We start from the raw sequence: 21,924 nt of genomic DNA, 5'->3' as shown, positions 1-21,924 counted from the left end.
AAAAAAAAAAAAGGTAAAATCTTATTAAATACGTCATTCTATGATTTTATTGTTATCAAATCACAATCCATTTTATTTTTTTTTGGTTTATGAGAAAATTAATAAAAACGAAACAAGAGAACATCGTAGATGGATCCGTCAATTACACGATTCCCATGGCCATAATAAAAAAAAATTAACAATTAAATTATTAAACTATAATAGTATAAATTTAAATCTTGTCGTCATCGATTTGGATTAGTTTACAAATTAAAATAAACCCGTTTAAATTAAATTAAATCACTAAACTAAATCAATTAGTGAAGATAAAGTTAAAAGTGTTTTTAAATGGATTAAGTTGAAGATGCAGAGAGATCGAGGAAGGAGTAAGAAGGAGAGAGAGAGAGCAAGAGAACCTCATCACTCTCACTCACTGCATTTTCCTCTTTTCTTTTCTCAGAAAAAAATTCAATTTTTTTTTCCCGAGAAAATAAACTGAAAGAATCAGATCGGAACACACAAAAGGGCTCTCTCATAAATGTAATGCGATTCAAAGCACGAGAAATATACAGAGAGCGAGAGAGCTACAAAGAAGAGGGGCTCCTTTGAGCGTTTGATTTCACGTATTTGAGCAGAGAGAAAGACTGTGTTTTGAAGAGAGAGATAGTAATGGGTGGTTCGTCGGAAGATTTGAAAATCGAAATCATGCCAGAAGTAGTGGAAAAAGAGAAAGCTAGAGAAAGCAGTTGCTGCAGCAGCTCTGAAACAACAACCAGACAAGAGGAAGAACAAAGAAGCCCTAGTTTTACGGAGGATTTCACGGCTTCTCCTGTCTCTTCTCGTTGGTCTGTTAAAAATATCGACGACGGAGAGAAGAAGATTCGTTCGGATTGTGCCAAGCATTCCAGAGTTTCAGGTTCGTCATAAATGCACCCACCAAGTGTTTGCTTTTATTCCTCACTGACGATTTCGTTGTTTTTTTTTATATTTTTAATTGAGCTTAAAGTTCGTAGCTTTGGATGTTTTGTGTGAATTTAAAAGGCTGTTCTGTTCTTCTGGTTTGGCTATGTAGAGATTGAGATGATGAAAGAAAGATTTTCCAAGCTGCTGCTTGGAGAAGATATGTCAGGTTCTGGGAATGGTGTCTGCACAGCGTTAGCCATCTCAAACGCAATCACTAATCTTTGTGGTATGTCGAAATGTAGTTCACTTTTTTCATGATTTGTTGGATTCAACTCCTCTTTGAACAGATCTTGATAGGCTTTGTTTGATTTTGTCTTTTGCTTGAATTGTTTAAAAACAAATAAAGCTACTTTGTTCGGGCAACTGTGGAGGTTAGAACCACTGCCTACAGAGAAGAAAGATATGTGGAGAAGAGAAATGGAATGGCTTCTCTGTGTGAGTGATCACATTGTAGAGATGACTCCAACTTGGCAAACATTTCCTGATGGAACCAAACTTGAGGTATAGACTAGGCATAGCCTTTGGATGCGTTAGGTTGTTTAGAGTTCTTTAGTTGTGGATAAGAAACACTAAAACTTCGGATTATTGACTCAGTCTTTTTCTGGTTTCTTTGTTGCAGATAATGACTTGCAGACCGAGATCAGATCTTTATGTTAATCTTCCAGCTCTCAGGAAACTAGATAACATGCTTCTCGTAAGACCCCGTGACCTCTTTCACCTTACCAGGTGTCTCTTTTTAGGTATTTTTATTTAAGCAGCAAAGGTTTCATTGTTCTTCATCTTCTCTCTTTGCAGGAGATATTAGATAGTTTTGAGGAGACAGAGTTTTGGTATGTTGACCAAGGAATCATGGCACACGAATCAGCAGCAACGGACGGATCATCTTCTTTTCGAAAATCTTTTCAGAGACAAGAAGACAAATGGTGGCTTCCCGTTCCACGGCTTTCACCAGGAGGTTTACAAGAAAACTCAAGAAAACAGCTGCAGCATAAACGCGACTGCACTAATCAGATACTAAAAGCTGCTATGGCCATCAACAGTATCACACTCGCTGACATGGAAATCCCTGACTCATACCTTGAATCTCTTCCACGGGTAAGAAAAAAAAGAACTATGCATATATCCCGCTAACATACTCCGTTATGAAACCTAAAAGTTGCATTCTTCTTTTTCTTTGTATGTTTCAGAAAGGAAGATCCTGCCTCGGTGATTTAATCTACAGATACATTTCGTCGGATCAATTTTCACCTGAATGTCTTCTTGATTGCCTTGACTTATCCTCTGAACATCAAGCCATAGAGATAGCTAACCGAGTCGAGTCATCAATCTATCTATGGCACAAAAGAACAAATTCCAAACCAGCTACTAATTCTAGAACTTCGTGGGGAATGGTGAAAGAACTAATGGTTGATGCAGAGAAGCTAGAGTTAATGGCGGATCGAGCTGAAAGTTTATTGATTTCTTTAAAACAACGGTTCCCAGGTCTTCCTCAAACTGCTCTAGACATGAGCAAAATCCAATACAACAAGGTTTCTTCTCTCTACAACACGGAAATCAAATCCCATATCACTCTGTTTATTTTCAGTGCTCACTAAACGATCTTCCTTTTTCTCTGTTTTAGGACATCGGAAAATCAATTCTGGAAAGCTACTCGAGAGTTCTAGAGAGTTTAGCGTTCAACATTGTCGCACGTATCGATGATTTGCTCTTTGTTGATGATCTTACAAGAAATTCATCTGAACAGATTCCGACAACATTAGGCAACGACGGTAATGACGCCCTCAAGACCATTGCAGTGCCTGTTTCGAACTACACAACTCCGAGCTATTCACCTTCCAAACAGGAGCTCCGATCATCAATGACAGTTCCACCATCTCCTTCACGGTTCAAGATTCCTCACAGTAGCAGTGTTAAAAGGGTTTTGACAGCTTATGTAACGAAGAACGAACCTAGTAGATTAAAGGATCTTCCAGTAGAAAGATTGAGCCATTCTTCGTCCGGTGAGAGATTGTCTCTAGAGAAGTGCATGAAGGAGTCACTGAATGTGTCCAACCTTGATCCTGGGATTTGAATTACTTACTCCTTGGAAAAGTCTCTGTTTTTTGGATCCCTTTTCCTACATCTTTATAATGTTTATTTTCTTCTTGTGTGTAGTTTAGATTTGTATTATAATAATTGGAAAGATGGGCTTTGACTTTGAGATGACACAAAGGAGTTAACTAAACTAAAAGATTATTAAAGGATCAAGAAGAACTACGACAAATGTAAAAGGAATCCCTTTGGAATCTATGGAGGACACATCTTATGACAAAAGGCAGAAGAATCTCAACATTGTTCTTGTTCTCCTCAAAAGTAGATTCTCATCTCAACATGATAAGGAACCTTTCATAACAATCCAGACCGAGATAACCAAACATTCATATAGTAGTATAAGTGTATACCAAACTAATACAACTGTTTCCTTCGATTAAAAGAGAACCAAAAAGAGTTTATTTTATTTATATGCGTGGAAACTGGAGATCTATAGAGTTTTTGTACAAAACTATCAACGGTTTTATCTATATAACAAAGGGAAAACTAAATCTGAACCGGTCGGGTCAATCACTAAACCACGACAAGGGCCAAAAAAAAAGTCCCCTGTTTTTGCAACTAGCTAGCTCTAGCTTCAAACTTCTTCCATACTTTTGTAATAATAAGATGAGAAGTTACTACAAACGACGGATCAACAGCTACTCTATGTTCTTCTTTTTTGTTCCTATTTACCTGCAAAATCCAAAACCGAACCAAACAAACAAAAAGAAATCAGATTTTCATGTCTCAGTTAGAACCTAAGCAGAATTGTTCCAATGGATGTTTTGGGTTGAGTATACCTTGCTCTTTTGTAGTTATAACAGTTGCTTACGTAGTAAGATCTCTACTTAATAATAGAGAGATCCTGGAAACAAAAAGAAAACTCAGGAATGGTTAGAGAAACGAAACAAGATTTCCCCAAAACAGAACAACATGATGGAAAGATGAGAACCGATTATACCTTGCCACCAATTCCCTCTTGATGCACTTCCGGAATCATCTTCGCTTCCATCTTTCTTGTTCTTCAAAAGGAAATAAACATAAGTTATAAACACACATCAAAAGTTCCACAAGACTTAACTCTATAAAACATCTTATAGTAGACCAAGAAAGTTTCTAGCTTTTTCCCAGAGTAAATCGTGCATTAGATTCTTCAGCCAGATTCTTTAGAGACAGTAGTCAATGAACAAGCGTAATAAGTTGAGTTTAGATTTACCGTAGAGTTGATAGTGGAATTAGTCTGAGGCTGGAAATAAACATCAGGGCCACCGTAATAGATGGAAGAACTCAGATGACAAGGTTGTACTCTCTGATCCTGCTGATAAGCTGAACCATGATTCTCCTGATGTTCCCTGTTTCTATCAACATCACCTGCAAATTAAAAAAAAAAATCAAATATCAACAAGAGAAATGCATAAACAAAGACTTGTCCAAGATGATGATGATGTTTTTTTTAACATAATTATTACCAGTCTTAGAGGTTTTGTCGTTCCAGCCACCAGTCACAGTCTCTTGTCGCATAGATTCTCTACCCAGAACCTGAAACAAGAACAGAGAAGAATAGAGTATCAAAATGCTTCATAAATGGAGAAACTTGTACTCCAAGCCACGAATCACATAAAAATTCTTCTTCTTCCTCTTCTCTTGAGTGTTCATATTCTTAATTTGGGGTTGTGGGGTCTTCCATAATTTGAAAACTCTCTTTTTAAAAAAAAAAAAAAATCCACTATTTGCAACAAACAGACAAACAAAAACAGAACCTTGACAATTCAAAAATATTCTGAATACGAAATTGAAAACAAAAATCAATCAAATCAATTCGGCTATACGATCAAAATCAGATAAATCATCGTATCGATTTTGAAAACCCTAATACTTTAATCGAAATCGAAATAGAAACAGAGATTTACCTTATGAAATTCAAACACCGACAAAATTGAATCCCAGATAATTAAAAAAAAAAAAAAAATCGAAACTTTGAGGATTTTGTTTTTTACCGTAGAAGGAGGAGCAAAGATGGATCCGAAAACCCCAGAAGAAGGAGAAGGAGAAGAAGGGTTATCTCTAGAACCAAAAAGCTCAGAGGTTAACGAAGAAGAAGAAGAGGAGGAAGGTAAAGCCTTCTTCTTTCTTCCTTCCATTGATATTGATTTCGTCGCTCTCTCTCTCCTTTTTAGCCTAAACCCAGAAATCTCTAATACTACTATACGTATTGTATTGTATCTATCTATGTATATTACTTGTATATATATATATATAGAGTGATATATGTATTGGTTTATACGATGGTGAAGAAAGATTATAGAGAAGCAATATGAAAATTTTGGGAAGAGGAAGAAAGGGGAAGCAAAACTGTGGGGGACAGTGGAGACAATTTATAGAAGAGCTAAACTCAACTAACAACAACAACAACAACAACAACAACAAAACCATGTTTGGTTGATTACCGTATTAAAATTAAAAACCATATATAATCTTTTTTTCCCTTATAGAGAAATCAGAAAAACAATTAATAGAAAAGGTTAAACGACTTTTTATTATACACATATCTTTGTTTATGATGTCACTGGTGACGTAATTATTATTTTGTGCAATGGTATTTTTACTTTTTATCTTTTGCTACTTTACATAGTTTTTATCGATGTGTGTCACCAAGTGAAATAAGCATTTTATAACTTATTTATCGTTGCTGTGTGTGAGTAAAAGAAACTTGATCATTCTTAGTACTAATTTGGTATACTCTTACTTTAAACAACTGATGATAAGTAAGTTTGGGATGCTTTTACTAGGCTGACGCAACATCAATTAGACAACTGTGTTAAATTTGGGTTTATCGTGGGCTTCTAACTAAAAACTAATTGGCAATTAGTAGATTGACTCTAACCCTTTATATATGCATTATAATCTTTTTAAACTTCAGATGTGGGACTTGGTTTGTATTCCAACAATCTCCCCTTCAAACCAAGAACCATATGTGGGATATGAATACGCCTCCTCGAGATGATAACTCCATCTCGAACCGATCTCACTTGGACCGATAATAAACCTTTTCTTGGGCCCCCATTACTCGGGTTAACAAGAGGCATGTCCGTATCCACTTTTCTAGGTCCACCAGAATTTTAACCTTGGACTCTGATACCATATTAAATTTGGATTTATCGTGGACTTCTAACTAAAAACCAATTGGTAATTAGTAGATAAACCCTAACCCTTTATATATGCATTATAATCTCTTTAAATTTTAGATGTGGAACTTGGTTTTATCCCAACAAACTAATAGTTTTTATCTAAAAGATTTGCGTATGCAATAACAACAACATCAATGTACAAATGTCACGACTGGTACGAGGACTTGCTTGAGACGGGAAAATATCTTTCTTTTTTTTTATAAAGGAAAAAAACGTCGGTAGTTTGGAATATGATTTCATGTCAATGTCATTCTACTAGTATGATAAGTTATTGTATCAATTACCGTTATCTGGTTTACTCAACATTCAACTCCCCCACTCGAGGTGTCTGATGACGCGATCGACACGTGGTAATCGGATTAGGGGAGTAGGACCAAACTTATCTTAGGTCGGTAGTTACCAAATAGCCACGTACGAGAGTCACACACCCAAACAAAAAATAAATCCAAAATGGATAATTAACGAACCCCCTTGAAAGGAAGGATGAGTCAAAGTTCGTTGTGTTTTTATTATCTTTGACTCTTCCACTTCTCTCATTCGCTCTTTGTGGATTTCAGTTTCACGTGACAGTTTTTTTTTTTTTTAAACAAGACCTTATCTCTTCTCTATTGTCGGCTGCAACATTGAACTTGACCTCTCTCGTTATCTCTACTCTCTTCTCAATGAATGAGACGTTTTATTAAATGCCAAACACTTTTTTTTTCTTTCTGTTTTCCCAAACTTCGTTTGGTTTTTCTTGTAGTATTAAGGTTTCGAGATGTATATAGTTTTGAAAACCATGGCCACTTCTATTCTGCCTTACATTTACATCAAATTCAGGTTAGATTTTGGTGGTTGATTCTCATGCAAGAGAGATACTAGACGACGACTGGCAAAAGGATAAGATAGAAAAAAAAAAAAAAAAAAAAAGTAAAGATTCAATTGCGTCTTGGCTTTTGTGATTATTGTTGAGTCTTGAGGAATTTTAGGATTAGGTTAATACGGAGTATAAATAGATTGAAAGCTTATAACTAATTATGCTTGCTCCATCAAACATATAAGTATAAAACTGCAATACAAAACTAATTAACTATGAATATTTTAATTAGTCGAAAATTACATTTTAATTAAACAGATAATTATGTAATACATGAAAGAGAGTGAAAGACTATAGATAAGTCTTAGTAGTAATTTTTCATACATATACATATACAGTATAGTGTTTTGAATAACAATCTATAAATATATTTTTGTAAAAAAAGAAAGAAAAAAAAAAGAAGTTATTTTAGTATAATGTGAACAAGTTTGTTAGTTAGTTTGGGAACTTGGTATCAAGCGGAAGATACGTCGGGGAAACTGCTAACTACGACACATTTCCATATTCTCTTCTCGAGATTCTAATAAGCGAAAGGATCTTTCGTCATCATCTTTACTACTACAACATTCGTACTGTTTACTCCATACATAAATAAATTGGTTTATTAATGTTTTTTTTTTTTAAAGGACAATGAAAAATTCTCGTGATGGACAATTTTGCTAGCCAATACGAAAATCAACTAGGCCAATTATGAGCCCAATCACTTATATTAAGAAGTTTTTTGTTTGATAGAGAGAGCAACGTATACTTGGGCTCCTTATTTAAGACCCAATGGCCCAAAAATTGAAATTGGTGTTTTGTTCATCGTAAGTTTCGGAAAAAATAAAAATAAATGCACCAGCCGGGAATCGAACCCGGGTCTGTACCGTGGCAGGGTACTATTATTCCACTAAACCACTGGTGCTTTGGTCAATTATCCTTCTAAAGAATTGTAAATATATCATTACTTTACATAATTGAAGATCTTTGAAAACAAAAATTAACTCCAGCCTAATTGTAGTACCAAATCTAATCTATCATCAAAAGTGCTACAGATGAGATTAGGTTAAAATGAGAGAAACAGAAGAAAAAAAAAAAGAGAGAGAGTATGGGGGGAAGATAGCGTAAATACAAGACAGAAACAGCGCCCAGGAGTCACGCAACCTAACAGGTGACGTCATCACAGTGCTTCTCTCTGTACTACTACCCCCCCTCATATGGACCCAATATATATATTTATTTATTAAAATTGAGTAAAATACCATTTTAGGTTCATATATTATATTTATCCCAAATATTGTTTGATTTATCCAAAAATATTTCGTGACATGACCAATATTTATGTTACTTCTCTTCGTTTTAGTCTTTAAATATAAGAAGAAGAAGAAAAAGAAATTTATGAGGCCACCAAATACACTTTTAAAACATATTGTTACAAAAAAAAAACATAATGAACAACACCAAACCAAAGACTAATGTTTAGTTGTTACCAGAAAAAAATAGAGAAATATTCTAAATAGTACTAAAATAAGTTTTTTTTCCAAACTTAGCACACATTATCTAATTTTCCAAAAATAGCACTATTTAACACATTAAAATATTTAAAATTAATTTTTTGAATTTTATTTTTTAGGTTTGAGTTCTCAATTTCACATTTAAAGTATAGTTTTGAGAGATAGGATTTAGTATTTTGAATTTAGGATTTAATTTTAATAGATTAGTTGGTGTTATTTTTGAAATTTTAGAGATGTTGTGCCAATTTTGAAAAAAAAACTTATTTTTATGCTATTTTCGAGAATCTCCCAAAAAATATTTAGTTCTGTTCAAAGATTAGACAGAAACTAAACCATCATGCTTTTTTTTTTTTTGGTATAGTTAGTTAAACATGTAGCTAATTGTTATCTTATTCAGTTAATTCTTTGTAACAAGAACAAATGTTTTTTTCTTTCTAGAGTGTAAAAAAATCGATAAAAATGAGTTTAGCTTTTTCACCTAGATGCTAAGTTGGATTTGATGGAACATAACATAATATAGTCGTCAACATGTGGTGTGGATTTGTCATTTATGTTATGATATGACCATTTATTATTCTAATTTAATGCGTCTCTCCTTAATTCTGATTCACGAGACAACAATATATGTACCGGTTCAATTTAAAAGAAAAAGAAGAAGAAAAAAAAAAGCAACGAATGACTGATGTGATTTATACTTTAAGAAGTGAGTTGGAATTATCTTTCCATGTGCCAAAATATAGTATTGGTACCATGAAATATGGTTTCTATTTCCATAATTCGCTGTTCTTTTTTTTTTGCTATTTAAATTCTTGTTTAGGTCCTTGTAATACAGTTCTTGTCGATGATTTACATAATTTATCATTCTTTTCTACTAATCGAGTGCAGTGTTTTTTTCCTTATATTCCTGCATTAGTCAAAGATAATTAATTAATTAAGACAGTTACTATTAGCTAGTAGCCTAGTCAGTTTTATAACAGCGCGTGAAAATTATCCGCGAGTGGATGATATGGTTTCAAAAGGCGTACGGAGTTTTGTGAAGAACGAGAAACGCCGTTACATCAACTGACGGCAAACTCGGTGGATTCTCACTAAGCAAAAGATTTGTGCAGAGCAAATCAAAACGTAATAATCTTTTAATTCTTTTAGTATTTTTATTTTTAAAACGTAATAACGTTAGCATGACGATGTCACCTGAGAATCCCAATGGTCTTTTATCAGAACTTGAGTACTTTGCAGTTGTAAGTCCTAATTAAATTTAGTACTGTGGCCTAGTAGCTAGCTACACGAACCATAGGTTTACACTGCAAAAGCTCATGGCTGTACCATCTAAACAAAACAAATGTTCCAATTAAAAATCGTTGTGTTTACGAGGATATATATCATAACTGTATAAAATGGATGAAAATCATGCTTCTGCTAAATTATGACGAACCAACAACTATTGAGTTGTAGTACAATACATTTACGTCTAATGTTGACGCTACCCGGTGCATTTGTTCATATTGGTTAGTTACAATAGTATAATAAAAATAGCTTATCAGATCAACGAATTAAAATCTGATTCTGTTTATTCTCCTTTGGTCATACAATATTGTAATGTATATTTTTCTACATTATTCAATTAGGAAGTTAGGTCCAATGAATCTTAACCCTTAAAGCATGTGCCGATTATAGCTGCTTTGTTAATGATATTTGATTTCTTAAAAATAATTTTTATTCTGTTTTTGTTAACTTGTTTTGATTTTTTTTACTCGTGATGAGATACTTTTGTATGATCGTGTATTACGTATATTATATAGCATGTTTTTATCCAAAAGATGACCTACAATTAAATTCAACAGTTCTTGTGGTTGGGATGTTATTTAATTATGACCTACCAAGCAATTAATACTTTTCGCATTATTATGTTTAACCTTTTTTCGACTTTCATATAAAATAGGTAAAATGTTACTACAAACTAGCAAACGACCAAATAAAAAGAGTTTTGCAAGTTGAGAGGTGTGTTGCTCAGACTCTTCGTTGTGTGCAAATTTAGAAATTGTATGATATGTAGACTCTTGGCACGATTCTTAGACGCAAAATAGGTTCGCTATGTTTCAATAACCGGTAACAGTGGTCCGCGAATACCATGACTAGCCAATAAGCCATCAACAACAAATTTACAATTTGGAATCAAATGCCAACTCGAGACGGTTTGAAGAGTTGGGAGCATCCATGCTTATGCATGTCTTTTGTGTGATCATATTTTCTTTGAACACCCACATTAAATACACATGGACTGGTCTTTTACTTTCGACATCATCGCAATCCCTAACTCCGACTCAGTTTACGTTCTTTTTTAAGGGTCAAATCGGCGTTTCCAAAACATCACACTGAAAGCACAAAACGAATACGTCTACGAACCACTCCATCACTGCAAGATCCCGATCAACCGAGACAATCCTCCTAATTGGATCTGGCTTTTTCAATCTAAAGTAGTTTAGTCACCAAATCTTCCTCCAATCCTCGTGGTTTACAATCATCACATTATATTAGTAAAACTAGTCCTCATCACAAAACATTCCTTTTGTAAAGTTTGTTTTGTATGCAATAAATTACTCTAGTTTGTTAAAAAACAAAACAATAATTATAAATTACGAAAAGAAAGTCCAAAATTGTTGATACTTTTATTTTATTTTTAAACAAAGAATATATATAAAAAGAAATATTGCTTAAAAAGCTTCATGTGTGGTTACCCGTGATGCAATGTAAAAAAAAAAGAAGAGAAGAGAAGAACTAATAATTACGTGCACTTTAATTTACTGTAATACTTTATTGGAGTGCCTTGGTTCTTTTTCATTTTTTTGTGGTCCATCTTAGCCAAAAGAGGAAATACTTTTATATATAAAAAATTGAAACACGAAACAAGTATTGCTTAGTGTTCGAAACACATTTTCAAATGATTTACGTCGCATTATTTCCCATGCAAACGAAATATCCTCTAATGATTATTTCAAACACGATTATTACAGTACAGTCGAATTTACTTTTCCGTTTTAATCATTTTGTGGCATATATATAATTTTTGCAAAGATATTCGCTACAATATTAGAAAACTGTGCATTATGTTTTGAATTCGTACAAGTAACTCTTTTAGACGTACTCTTTTTACACACACACACAAAACTCATTTAGACGTATTTATTAAATAATGTTATCCATAGAACGACAAAATTGTTTATGATAATTGATAATGTGGTGTAGTCCTACAAAACTCTCACCGTTTCTCTCTACCTTCATGTCTCTCTCTATCTTTCTCTGTCAAACAATTTTTTTTTTTAAGAACCCTAGATTTCACAGAAACTTATCAATTAGTTTTCAAAATTCTCTCCGGCGCTCTCCTATTAAAATTGTGTTTATGCGAAGTTGCGAACAAGAGGAACACAATTTTTTCTGTCCATAAGATTTTTATTTATATATTTATTCTTTACTGCAAACGTATGGTTGATCACAATTTGATTCTCATTAATCTTATGGGCCATTCCATACCATCCACGCTTTTATTACACAAAGTTAGACGTTGTACCAGAGACATTACTAATTACTAGTAAGATTATAGAAAGAAAAAGAAAAGTAAGACTAAATTTTAAGCGTAAAAAGGTATTTATTCCAGCAAAAGAAAAGAAGAAAAACGACAAAAAGAAGACTCAAAAGTTGTAGAAATGTCAGTAAGTATGTGAAAGACTGAGACACAGAACAGTTTTGTACAAGAACCAGTTCCAGTGTCACCGGTTACAGCCGGTCACCTTCTCTCGAATTCCTAAAGCCCTCTCTCCCACCAAACCCGGGACTTTTCACTTTTCATCAGTTTTAATAATTTTAAATCATTCATATAAATCTCGTATGTGTTTACATGACGAGGATATAGTAGTATGTCGAGTTCGTATGTATCCATCGTTTGAATACCCGTCTAAAAAAAAAAAAATTGATTTACCATTTATATTGAAAGACTTTATAATAGATGCGGGTTAACTACATAAATAATACGGTGATTGAAAACTAAATAATAAAATATATATAGAGTGAAAAACGTTTGTCTATTCAAATTCAGTTTTACGAAATTGTGTAATAACCCCTAAATATAAAACACGGTATCACATGACGAAATTGTGTAATAACCCCTAAATATAAAACACGGTATCACAGAATCATGTAACTAGTAAAAATTCCACACAATCATTAAACTTATTCACCATTCGAATAGGATTTACCTATAGAGAGAGTATTAAATAGCTATAGCTAGTAAACAAACACCAAAAAGCTATATCAAAAAACTTATTCACCATTTGATAATACATTTTTTGATCGTGCTATCAAAAAGAAACCAAAAGAGCTTCTCTCCCTCTCTCTCCCTCTCTCTCTCTCTCTTTTAACCTCTCGTTTCGCCATTATCTCTTACACTGTTACTCTCTCTTTCTTCTTCTTCTGCATCTCGACATCATCATCCTTCTCCATGGCTGATGCATACGAGCCTTATCATGTTCTTCAACAAAGCCGTCGAGACAAGCTTCGTATTCCTTCTCTTGATTCCCACTTCCACTTTCACCCTCCTCCTCCTCCTTCCTCCAGCGGCGGTGGCAGCGGAGTGTTTCCCCTCGCCGATTCCGATTTCCTAGCAGCCGGTGGCTTTCACCCCAACAACAACAACATATCCAACCCTAGCTACAGTAATTTCATGGGATTTCTCGGTGGCCCTTCTTCCTCTTCATCCACCGCAGTCGCTGTCGCCGGAGATCATTCTTTTAACGCGGGACTTTCTTCCGGAGACGTTCTTGTCTTCAAACCCGAGCCTTTGTCTCTATCTTTGTCGTCTCACCCTAGACTTGCTTACGATCTACTCGTTCCCGGCGTTGTTAACTCTGGATTCTGTAGATCTGCCGCTGAAGCCAACGCCGCCGCCGTCACCGTTGCGTCCAGAAGCTCTGGTCCTCTGGGACCTTTCACGGGATACGCATCGATACTTAAAGGATCAAGGTTCTTGAAACCAGCACAGATGCTTCTTGATGAGTTTTGTAATGTGGGTCGTGGGATTTACACCGACAAAGTCATCGACGACGATGATTCTTCTCTGCTTTTTGATCCGACGGTTGAGAATTTCTGCGGCGTTTCTGATGGCGGCGGAGGAGATAATGGAAAGAAAAAATCAAAACTCATCTCCATGCTCGACGAGGTATATAATTATAATAATAATAATATGATCAAATCTTAGTTTTTGAAAAGTATTTACATCTGTAAATTTTGTTCATTAATTTGTCTTATACAACTTTCTTATTAGTATGTACGTGTATTATTGTGTTAAATGTTCACAGTTTTTGGTCGGTGTCCTTTGAAATTGGAGACAAAATGTGATAAATGATATGTCTATTAAAAAGATCTTCCTTGGAAAATGAAACTCCTTCAAAGCCATTTTAAAATTATATCGTTTTAATATACTAATATTTATTCATTATAATACGACATGTTATTTTAGTTAATGTTCCCTACGTTTTGCATGAATAGAAGATGTTATAGCGTCCATATTAATTACTATATATACAAGCTTGCGCTCTTCTTCATTGTTGATTATTGTTATTTTTAATACAATTTTAAGGTTATACTAAAGTAGTAATAATAATATTATCTTGAGGAAGTAACTTTAGATAGAGCTTCCTTGATCTAAATTTGTGAATTGGATTCTTCAAATCTTAGGGGTATAAACATTTAAATGATAAAAAGAGAACTCCTTCTTTATGAAGGAATATATGCACAAAATATATATATGATCTTAAAGCTAAGGACTTAAAGATTTTAATTAGTTTATTCCGAGGTATATATAACATACTTTTTGAGTGAGGGAAATAATGTATGAGCCATTCAAATTTATATAATCACCCATTTTATTATTTAAGTGGGAATCTAAAAACATTTCCATGTGACGTTTTGAAGGTTTACAAGAGGTATAAGCAATACTATGAGCAGCTACAAGCTGTGATGGGATCATTCGAATGCGTTGCAGGTCTTGGTCACGCTGCTCCGTACGCAACCTTAGCCTTAAAAGCATTGTCTAAGCATTTCAAGTGTTTGAAGAATGCTATAACGGACCAGCTTCAGTTCAGCTACAATAACAAGATACAACAACAATGTGGTCATCCGATGAACTCCGAGAATAAGACCGATTCTTTGAGATTTGGAGGAAGTGATAGTTCTAGAGGCTTTTGTTCTGCTGGTCAGAGACACGGATTTCCTGATCATCATGCTCCTGTTTGGAGACCGCACCGTGGCCTACCAGAACGTGCCGTTACTGTTCTAAGGGCTTGGCTCTTCGATCATTTCTTGCATCCGTAAGTAACTCTTCTGGCCATATATACGTTTTTCAAAGTTGTTTGATTCGAGTTTGAACTTAGTTCCAACGATTGATTTCATTGAATGCGCACTTTTAACTTAATGTATTCATGAGCCAAAGTGTATATATATACGCTTGTGAACAATATCTCTATAGATGCACATGTATGTGTGTGTCAGTTTGAATATATATGTGTGTATAGAAGTGTATTTTTTCTTGGAAGTATGTTTTAGATGGGACATATCGACTGCTTGTTTGTTTCTCAAACTTAGATATGTCGTTTTGCTAGTGCAATTATGTGGTGTGATATATATGTTGATGTAAGTATATCCAATGATATATGTATATATTAAATTGTAGTTGTCTGTGTCTTTTGTTGCAGTTATCCAACTGATACAGACAAACTCATGCTGGCTAAGCAGACAGGTCTCTCCAGAAATCAGGTTTCACTTCTGATACCTTCAGTCTTTTTTCGTTTCTTGTTTACAATTTTAGAAATTTCTTGCTATATAATAGTAACTAAGTTAAACTTTGAAGTTGATTAGGTTTGACTAAGTGTCACATTTTTTTTGCCAAACAAATGTCTTAAAACTTTAAACACAATTATATATTTCATAGAAAATATATTCCAAAACGACATTTTAATAAAACAGTAAAAATATTAATCTTCAAATAGGTTTACAAAACACACCACAAGGATACGTTAAAACATGGGAATCAATCATATCTAGTGTATTAATGTATCTTAGTCTTAGGCATCGATATGAGGATTGCAGCTTATTCAATATGGGAAACTAAATCTTTCGGGTTTTTTTTTTCATTAAGCGAACTAACTCCTATGGTTATTGATAATGATTAATTAGGGATTTTGTGTTCCAAAAGTAATACTAAATCGCTTGTGGTGGGTTAGTAATTTATTTTGGTAAAAATGTTAATTCAGGTATCGAATTGGTTCATAAACGCACGAGTTAGGGTTTGGAAACCGATGGTGGAAGAGATTCACATGCTGGAGACTCGACAATCTCAGAGATCCTCTTCTTCTTCTTGGAGAGACGAACGTAGCAGCAACACCGTCTTCCCTGACAACAGCAACAACAACCCTTCTTCCTCCGCAGCACATCAAAGAGCTAACAACTCATCTCCGGCTAGACGGGCTCGAAACGACGACGTTCACGGCACCACCAACAACAACAATAACAACAGCTACGTAAACACTGGGAGCGGTGGCGGCTTCTCGTACGGGATTGGGTCTTCGAATGTCCCGGTGATGAGTAACAGCACAAACGGAGGAGTGTCGTTGACGCTAGGGCTTCATCATCAGATTGGTTTGCCGGAGCCGTTTCCGATGACAACTGCTCAGAGGTTCGGGCTTGATGGTGGTAGTGGGGACGGTGGTGGCGGAGGTGGGTATGAAGGACAAAATCGTCAGTTTGGGAGAGATTTTATTGGTGGTAGTAATCATCAGTTTCTACATGATTTTGTAGGATGAGATCAACTTGTGTGGGAAAGAAAAAAATATGTTTGACGTTTGGGTATGTATGAGATATGGGGGAATTGTAATGCATATGATGTGTATATTAGAATGTTTATCAATTTTTTTTTTTTTTCCTTCGACAAAATGGAATCTTTATGAGGCATGAAATTGAACTGTATCAAGAGAAAAAAACCTAGTTGAACCAAAACATGAGGCGTTCAGGTGTTGAGTGACGGCTACGTCAGGCGTTCTACTGTTTGTAACCACCGTAGTTGAAGTTTTGTTGGTGAAAATGCAATTCTAATTTATGACTCTCAACCCAAGGAGTTACTTGTAAAACTTTGATCGATATCATCAACACGATTAAGATGAATGTTGGTCATAAATTGTTGTTTGTTGTGTAGTTTATGCAATCCCAAAGTAACCATTTTTTTCATTTATAAGAAAATACAAAACAAGAGTCCAACAAGATTGGAAACAATTCATAACAAAGGCTCTTTATCATCTTAACTCTTTAAGTTACCAATATTTTTAAATAAACTAAACAAATTGTTTTTGTTAAATTTGTTTTTCTTCATCAAGTCAACAGTGACGATGCGCTAGTCAATATCTTTGGTATGAGATATTTCAAACAAGATTATCAAAATGATTCTCTTCTGACCATGTATGTATCTATGACAGAAATCAATAATATGATGTTTTAGAGCCGGATCGGCTAAACTAAATTTTTGGAACGATCGATTTCGGGATGGACCGGTTATACGTACCACTTTGGGCCGGATCGGCTAAAGTTTTCATAAATTTTGATTGGCACTAAATTTCGTTACTAGTGAATATTTTTTAGCCGACTAGCTCAACTAATATGTTTTAAAACCCTATAAGCAGTCAGGGTTGAATATTTTCCAGATTAATTGATCTATTTATTTATTAAAAACTACATTGAACCGGATTTAAACACAAGATCAAATTAGTTTGGTTTAAGGTTCAATTTGGGATGTGGTTGTGGATCCCTTGTATATGGTACAATGGTAATTAGGTTGCCTTTTGAAGAGCCCATGAGAGCAAAACGATAAAAAATAATGCTTTTGTTGCTTCAAATAACTTTGCATTTGCTTTTGGAAAGAAAAGAAATATATATACAACCTTTTCCTTTTGTAAATTTTTTGTTGTCTTTTCTTTCACAATTTATTCGGTTTTCTCAGCTTTTTCGTACACGTTTTATTTATTCATGACTTTATATGTTAATATGTTATACAAAATAAAATTTGATATGATGTTCTTGTTTTTTTCTTAAGCTAATTATATATGATTTAGTTATCACCCCATAAACGCTAAGGTCTACCATAAACTGGGCAATGTATTTTGAATCGCTATGAACAACATACGATTCATAAAGTTTTAAGTAAAAGTTGTGAAAATGTTTCAAATGATCAACATTTGAGAGGAGAAATACTTAAAATCATTGTAATCATCTGAACGTATATTTTAATAGTACCGTATTAGCTAATATATTTTCAATTATATGAAATTTAAACAATTGAGAAGAGAATCGGTTCGTAAAGAGCCGAGAGAAGAAAATAAAAGCAGTCAAATAAATTTTTTAAGACCATTATATTAAGAAAAGCAAAAAGCAACAAAATAAATTGAAGAAGGTGCCCATCATTGGCTCGTAAAGAACAAAGAATCAATTTCTCATGTGATTTGATCTCTCACAATCCGTCTCCTTTATGTGGATGCGGAAAAACACTCTCCACACGTTTCATGTAGAAACTTTAATTAAATTTTCTAAACGTACAATAGAAAAAAGTTGGAAATTTTCTGTTCTATGTCTCCCCGATGTGTTCATATATATCTAAAAGGTCTGAATGAGAGATTATGAACATTTTCACATTGTATAACCATCCGAATCGTTTTGGTTCTAGGAAAACAAGACGTTTTGTACAAACAGTATATCAGCAACCTTAGACACTAGACACGTCAACCGTAAATGTTATACTATATGTATATTATTATACTGATCATATCGCATCTATCAATATGCTGAACTATATATAAATGAGAGAATATATAAGAAACCATGGACAACTAAAGATATGTGAGTATTTGTTCCAGAAGCATTAAACGTTTGGAATAAGTATTATTCTTTTGCACCATTTACTATTTATAAGCTTCACCAGCTCTATATATTCTCACCATTAACAACAACAACTTCAACATGAAGAAGAAGAAGAAGAAGATGAAGGTACTTGGTGATGAACGGGTAATCTGCATCCTGAGGTTTAAAACTTCATAAGCATATGTAGATATGCGAATGCAAAGTTTCTAATCCTCGGGATACGGATTACCTCTTCCTTACTTGAAGTACAACACAACACCTAGCTCAAGAAAACACCCATGAGCTTTGACTTTTGGAGAAAGAAGAAGCATCAAATTATCACATTAATTAACTCCGTTGAAATTGGTTAGTTCAAAGGTAATTCCCACTCTCTGTAACATATATATATAAAAATTGTTATGTCAAACATTCATCATGTAGGTTTAACCATTTCTCTTCATGTCTTGGTCTATTTCTTTTGTCCTTTTTGAGCAGAAAATAATAAACAAAAAGGATATATGCAGATGATATATGAATTTGGTAATGTCGAAGCTCCCCATCACCTAATAGCTAATGTATAACTTTGAACATGTTTTGAAAGAATTTTTGAGATATATAGAAACTTTCGGTTAACAGAAAATACAAAAATTTAAATTTGAAATGTAAAATTTAAAGTATTACAAAAAGAAATTGAAAGGTTTTGGTGCGTCGTTCTAACTAAGAGAGCTACGCCTACACGACGATCAAATTGACATGAGGGATGCAAAATCATCAAATGATATACACAATGTTATTCACCTATTGGCACATCACATATATAAAAAACGATTGACGGATATATATGAATCAAATATGCATGGAGACGTATATATGTTTGAACTGTAGATGTCCATAAGCAGGTGAATTGGATATATATGCGTAGGAGAAGATGCGTGTTCAGCACACAAATGCGTTAATTATTTTTCCATTCATTATCCGCAGGGGATGTGATGTACACTACTAATTGAAGAGAAGAATATATTCATCAATCATTAATTTGGTCTAGTCACTCGAAGTGGGATATGATTTGATACATTACTCTAAACATGATTTTATGCTAGAAATATTATTTGTGTGTCCCCTATCTATATATATTATTCCTCTCTCTAAATCTTTTTTTTTTTTTTTTAATTTTATTTTAAAAACCTTTAGTTTATCCAATCATTATTGTGCACAGCCGTAGGTAGAGCAAACACTAAACCTAAACCGATGAATGATCATACGATCTCTCTTACATTATTATTAACTGTATCGTGAAAGTTTAAAACCTTCGTTTGAGTTAACCGGATTACAATTAAAATTCTGGTCTTGAACGGTTTGGGTGAAAGAAAACCAGAATAAAGGGTACAAACGTCATTTAACAAAAGAGACGCGTGGCGTAGGATAACATAAATCTCCTTTCTTCCTCTTTGCCCCAAAAGCATTAAAAGACTTCTCGTTTCGATCCCTACTTTTCTTTGCAACGAAATCGTTAAATCTTTCGTCGTCGAGGGGAAAGCATTTGATTTCGATTTTGATCTTAGTAATAATCTGGAAGTAGATTCTTGTGGAGAATTTAAGGGAAAGTTGAGTTTTGTTGTGATCGGAGATTTTTTATTTTTTGGGGAGGTGATGGATTGGGGAAACGTAACGGTTGAGGATCTCGTCGATGCTCTCCGTGAAGTTGACTGGTCTTCTCCGCCGCGTCCGCCTTCTGAGTTCTTCTCTAGGTTCACCGTTCCTAAATCTTTCTCTAAATGGGATAGTCGCCTCAAGTGCAATCTCTACTAGTACGATCTCCGTATCTCTCTCTCTCTCTCTTGCTCGCCGATTGATTCTTTGTTTCTTCAATTTGTTGTTGTTTGAATCTGAGATGGTGTCATCAATCTCTCTAATCAATAGATGCTTAGAACTTAGTAGTGGATCATCAGAGAGTAGCTTAATTTCCGGATTTAAGCTTTACTTTTTGTTTTGACCTGTGATTGATGATGATGATGATGATGATGATGATGATGATGATCTTACTTTTTGCAGCTACCGTACAAACTATTTCATCATGATCGTCGTTATACTTGGTATGTTACTCTGAGGAAGCAATTATTATCATGTGTTGTTGTTTTTGTTCATCACTTACGAATTGTCAAACTTTTTCAGGATTGGGATTTTTCACAAGGCCTCTAGCCATCTTCTCTGCTTTTTTGACAGCATTAAGTGTTGCATTCCTAAATGACAGGTTTTTTTTTTTTTTTTCTTTCATTCTTATTGTTCTTCTAAATGATATGATTGAATCATTAGTTCTATAATTAGGATTCTTGTCTACAGCTTTGCAGGTTCTTTTAGTGAGAAGGCAACTCGAACCACCAGAAATTTCTCTCCACAGTTAGCTGCTAAAATGAGACCTCCTTTGAAGTAATGTTTATCGTTTTCCCTCTCTCCTTATTACGTTTCGTTCTCTTTTTGTTGCTTGCTTATTTATCATCTATGTTATCTGTGTGTTTTATAGGCCTGTCACTCGTGGACGTCCATCAGCAAAGAGAGCTATCCATGTATGTGGTCAACCCCGTTGGGTCTTTGTCTTGACATGCTCACTTGGTATGTCTGGCTTTGTATATTTTCTTTTGATGTGAAACTTGATCCTGAAACCGTCAAAAAAATGATTTGTTTTTTTTTGTTTTTTTTTCTCTGTTTCACAGTGAGTTTAGCCCTTTGGTATATTTCCTGTGGTTTGTTCACACTCTCGTTGGCCCTACTCATTGGACTTCTTGGTATGCAATCTACACAATTTGTCATACGTCATAACTTAGTTCCTCATAATTCCATATGCTTTTATAAACCCAACCTTTTTTTGGTAATCTGTGATACACAGCTACAGTTCTTCATGCAAGCTTGAGAACACCGAACTTGAAAGCACGTCTTAACACATTTAGGGAGGAGTTCCGAGCTGTATGGCGTAACTACAGCGAGATTTAGAGTAATGTAAGTTTAAATGTCTTCTTCTTTGTGCTTGATTGGATGAGGGTGGTTATTTATTTTAAATGGTGACATTATTTGGCAGCTCGTACCACCAATGATCCTGTTCCGCTACGCGGTAAAGACCAAAGTTACAGCATTCCTGCGAAAAAAAGAGTGGTATTTTGTTATTGATGTTCTCTGGGTGTTCAATCTGGATTTGTTGCTCAATGACTGGGAGATCATCTGTTTTCTTTGATTTGGGTTTTGCTTTTTTGGTAGCAAAGTCCTGTTTTTTTTTTTGTTAAAAGATTTGTAAAGCCAGCTTTGTCGCTGTTCTTCTTTCTCAAACAAACTTTTTGTGTACAAATACTAGAATCGTTTAATAGCTTGGCATTTTCTCGTCTTTTTTTTCGGGTTGAGGTCTAGTTGATCGTTCTGGTTACAATAGTAATGATAACTAACCGAGCTATTGGAT

At 34.4% G+C, this 21,924-nt stretch overlaps 4 protein-coding genes and 1 non-coding gene across 5 annotated transcripts; 3 read left to right on the top strand and 2 right to left on the bottom strand.

Annotated features, from left to right (window-relative positions):
• The first annotated feature begins 239 nt into the window (after positions 1-239).
• Positions 240-3,147, top strand: LOC104708947 (rop guanine nucleotide exchange factor 7). The gene is made up of 7 exons (XM_010425606.3): positions 240-895; positions 1,052-1,168; positions 1,289-1,443; positions 1,562-1,636; positions 1,738-2,037; positions 2,130-2,471; positions 2,564-3,147. Exons 1-7 carry the CDS (start codon positions 649-651, stop codon positions 3,011-3,013), a joined length of 1,686 nt encoding a protein of 561 aa, XP_010423908.2. The 5' UTR covers positions 240-648; the 3' UTR covers positions 3,014-3,147.
• Positions 3,148-3,409: 262 nt separating this feature from the next.
• On the bottom strand, positions 3,410-5,521 carry LOC104708946 (uncharacterized). The gene is made up of 6 exons (XM_010425605.3): positions 5,010-5,521; positions 4,482-4,551; positions 4,229-4,383; positions 3,974-4,034; positions 3,813-3,877; positions 3,410-3,705 (listed from the first exon to the last, which is right to left on the bottom strand). The coding sequence occupies exons 1-5, from the start codon at positions 5,151-5,153 to the stop codon at positions 3,861-3,863; spliced, it is 447 nt and encodes a 148-aa protein (XP_010423907.1). The 5' UTR covers positions 5,154-5,521; the 3' UTR covers positions 3,410-3,705; positions 3,813-3,860.
• Positions 5,522-7,889: 2,368 nt separating this feature from the next.
• Positions 7,890-7,960, bottom strand: TRNAG-GCC (transfer RNA glycine (anticodon GCC)). Its single transcript has one exon. It is a non-coding gene; the product is annotated as a tRNA-Gly (tRNA).
• Positions 7,961-12,758: 4,798 nt separating this feature from the next.
• LOC104709991 (BEL1-like homeodomain protein 9) lies at positions 12,759-16,529 on the top strand. Its single transcript, XM_087463043.1, has 4 exons — positions 12,759-13,758; positions 14,514-14,908; positions 15,293-15,353; positions 15,851-16,529. The coding sequence occupies exons 1-4, from the start codon at positions 13,042-13,044 to the stop codon at positions 16,397-16,399; spliced, it is 1,722 nt and encodes a 573-aa protein (XP_087319169.1). The 5' UTR covers positions 12,759-13,041; the 3' UTR covers positions 16,400-16,529.
• Positions 16,530-19,884: 3,355 nt separating this feature from the next.
• Positions 19,885-21,854, top strand: LOC104708945 (PRA1 family protein A1). The gene is made up of 8 exons (XM_010425604.2): positions 19,885-20,287; positions 20,532-20,572; positions 20,652-20,730; positions 20,820-20,906; positions 21,001-21,089; positions 21,191-21,262; positions 21,364-21,473; positions 21,553-21,854. The coding sequence occupies exons 1-7, from the start codon at positions 20,130-20,132 to the stop codon at positions 21,465-21,467; spliced, it is 630 nt and encodes a 209-aa protein (XP_010423906.1). The 5' UTR covers positions 19,885-20,129; the 3' UTR covers positions 21,468-21,473; positions 21,553-21,854.
• The last annotated feature ends 70 nt before the right edge of the window (positions 21,855-21,924 follow it).

This window comes from Camelina sativa, chromosome 8, assembly GCF_030686135.1.
Source record: "Camelina sativa cultivar CO46 ecotype springtype chromosome 8, ASM3068613v1".
Taxonomy (NCBI): Eukaryota; Viridiplantae; Streptophyta; class Magnoliopsida; order Brassicales; family Brassicaceae; genus Camelina; species Camelina sativa.
Note: the sequence above shows the minus strand (reverse complement) of the source record. Positions and strands in the feature narration are given on the sequence as shown.

Bases quoted from the DNA above. Each gene is read 5' to 3' on its own strand.
- LOC104708947 (XM_010425606.3), top strand. From the start codon at position 649: ATGGGTGGTTCGTCGGAAGATTTGAAAATCGAAATCATGCCAGAAGTA. The intron at 1,444-1,561 runs GTATAGACTAGG...TCTTTGTTGCAG, and splicing joins CTGATGGAACCAAACTTGAG to ATAATGACTTGCAGACCGAG. The intron at 2,472-2,563 runs GTTTCTTCTCTC...TCTCTGTTTTAG, and splicing joins GCAAAATCCAATACAACAAG to GACATCGGAAAATCAATTCT.
- LOC104708946 (XM_010425605.3), bottom strand. From the start codon at position 5,153: ATGGAAGGAAGAAAGAAGAAGGCTTTACCTTCCTCCTCTTCTTCTTCT. The intron at 4,384-4,481 runs GTAATAATTATG...TTTAATTTGCAG, and splicing joins CGACAAAACCTCTAAGACTG to GTGATGTTGATAGAAACAGG. The intron at 4,035-4,228 runs GTAAATCTAAAC...TTCCTTTTGAAG, and splicing joins ATTCCACTATCAACTCTACG to AACAAGAAAGATGGAAGCGA.
- LOC104709991 (XM_087463043.1), top strand. From the start codon at position 13,042: ATGGCTGATGCATACGAGCCTTATCATGTTCTTCAACAAAGCCGTCGA. The intron at 14,909-15,292 runs GTAAGTAACTCT...CTTTTGTTGCAG, and splicing joins TTCGATCATTTCTTGCATCC to TTATCCAACTGATACAGACA. The intron at 15,354-15,850 runs GTTTCACTTCTG...ATGTTAATTCAG, and splicing joins CAGGTCTCTCCAGAAATCAG to GTATCGAATTGGTTCATAAA.
- LOC104708945 (XM_010425604.2), top strand. From the start codon at position 20,130: ATGGATTGGGGAAACGTAACGGTTGAGGATCTCGTCGATGCTCTCCGT. The intron at 20,573-20,651 runs GTATGTTACTCT...AAACTTTTTCAG, and splicing joins CATGATCGTCGTTATACTTG to GATTGGGATTTTTCACAAGG. The intron at 20,731-20,819 runs GTTTTTTTTTTT...TCTTGTCTACAG, and splicing joins GTTGCATTCCTAAATGACAG to CTTTGCAGGTTCTTTTAGTG.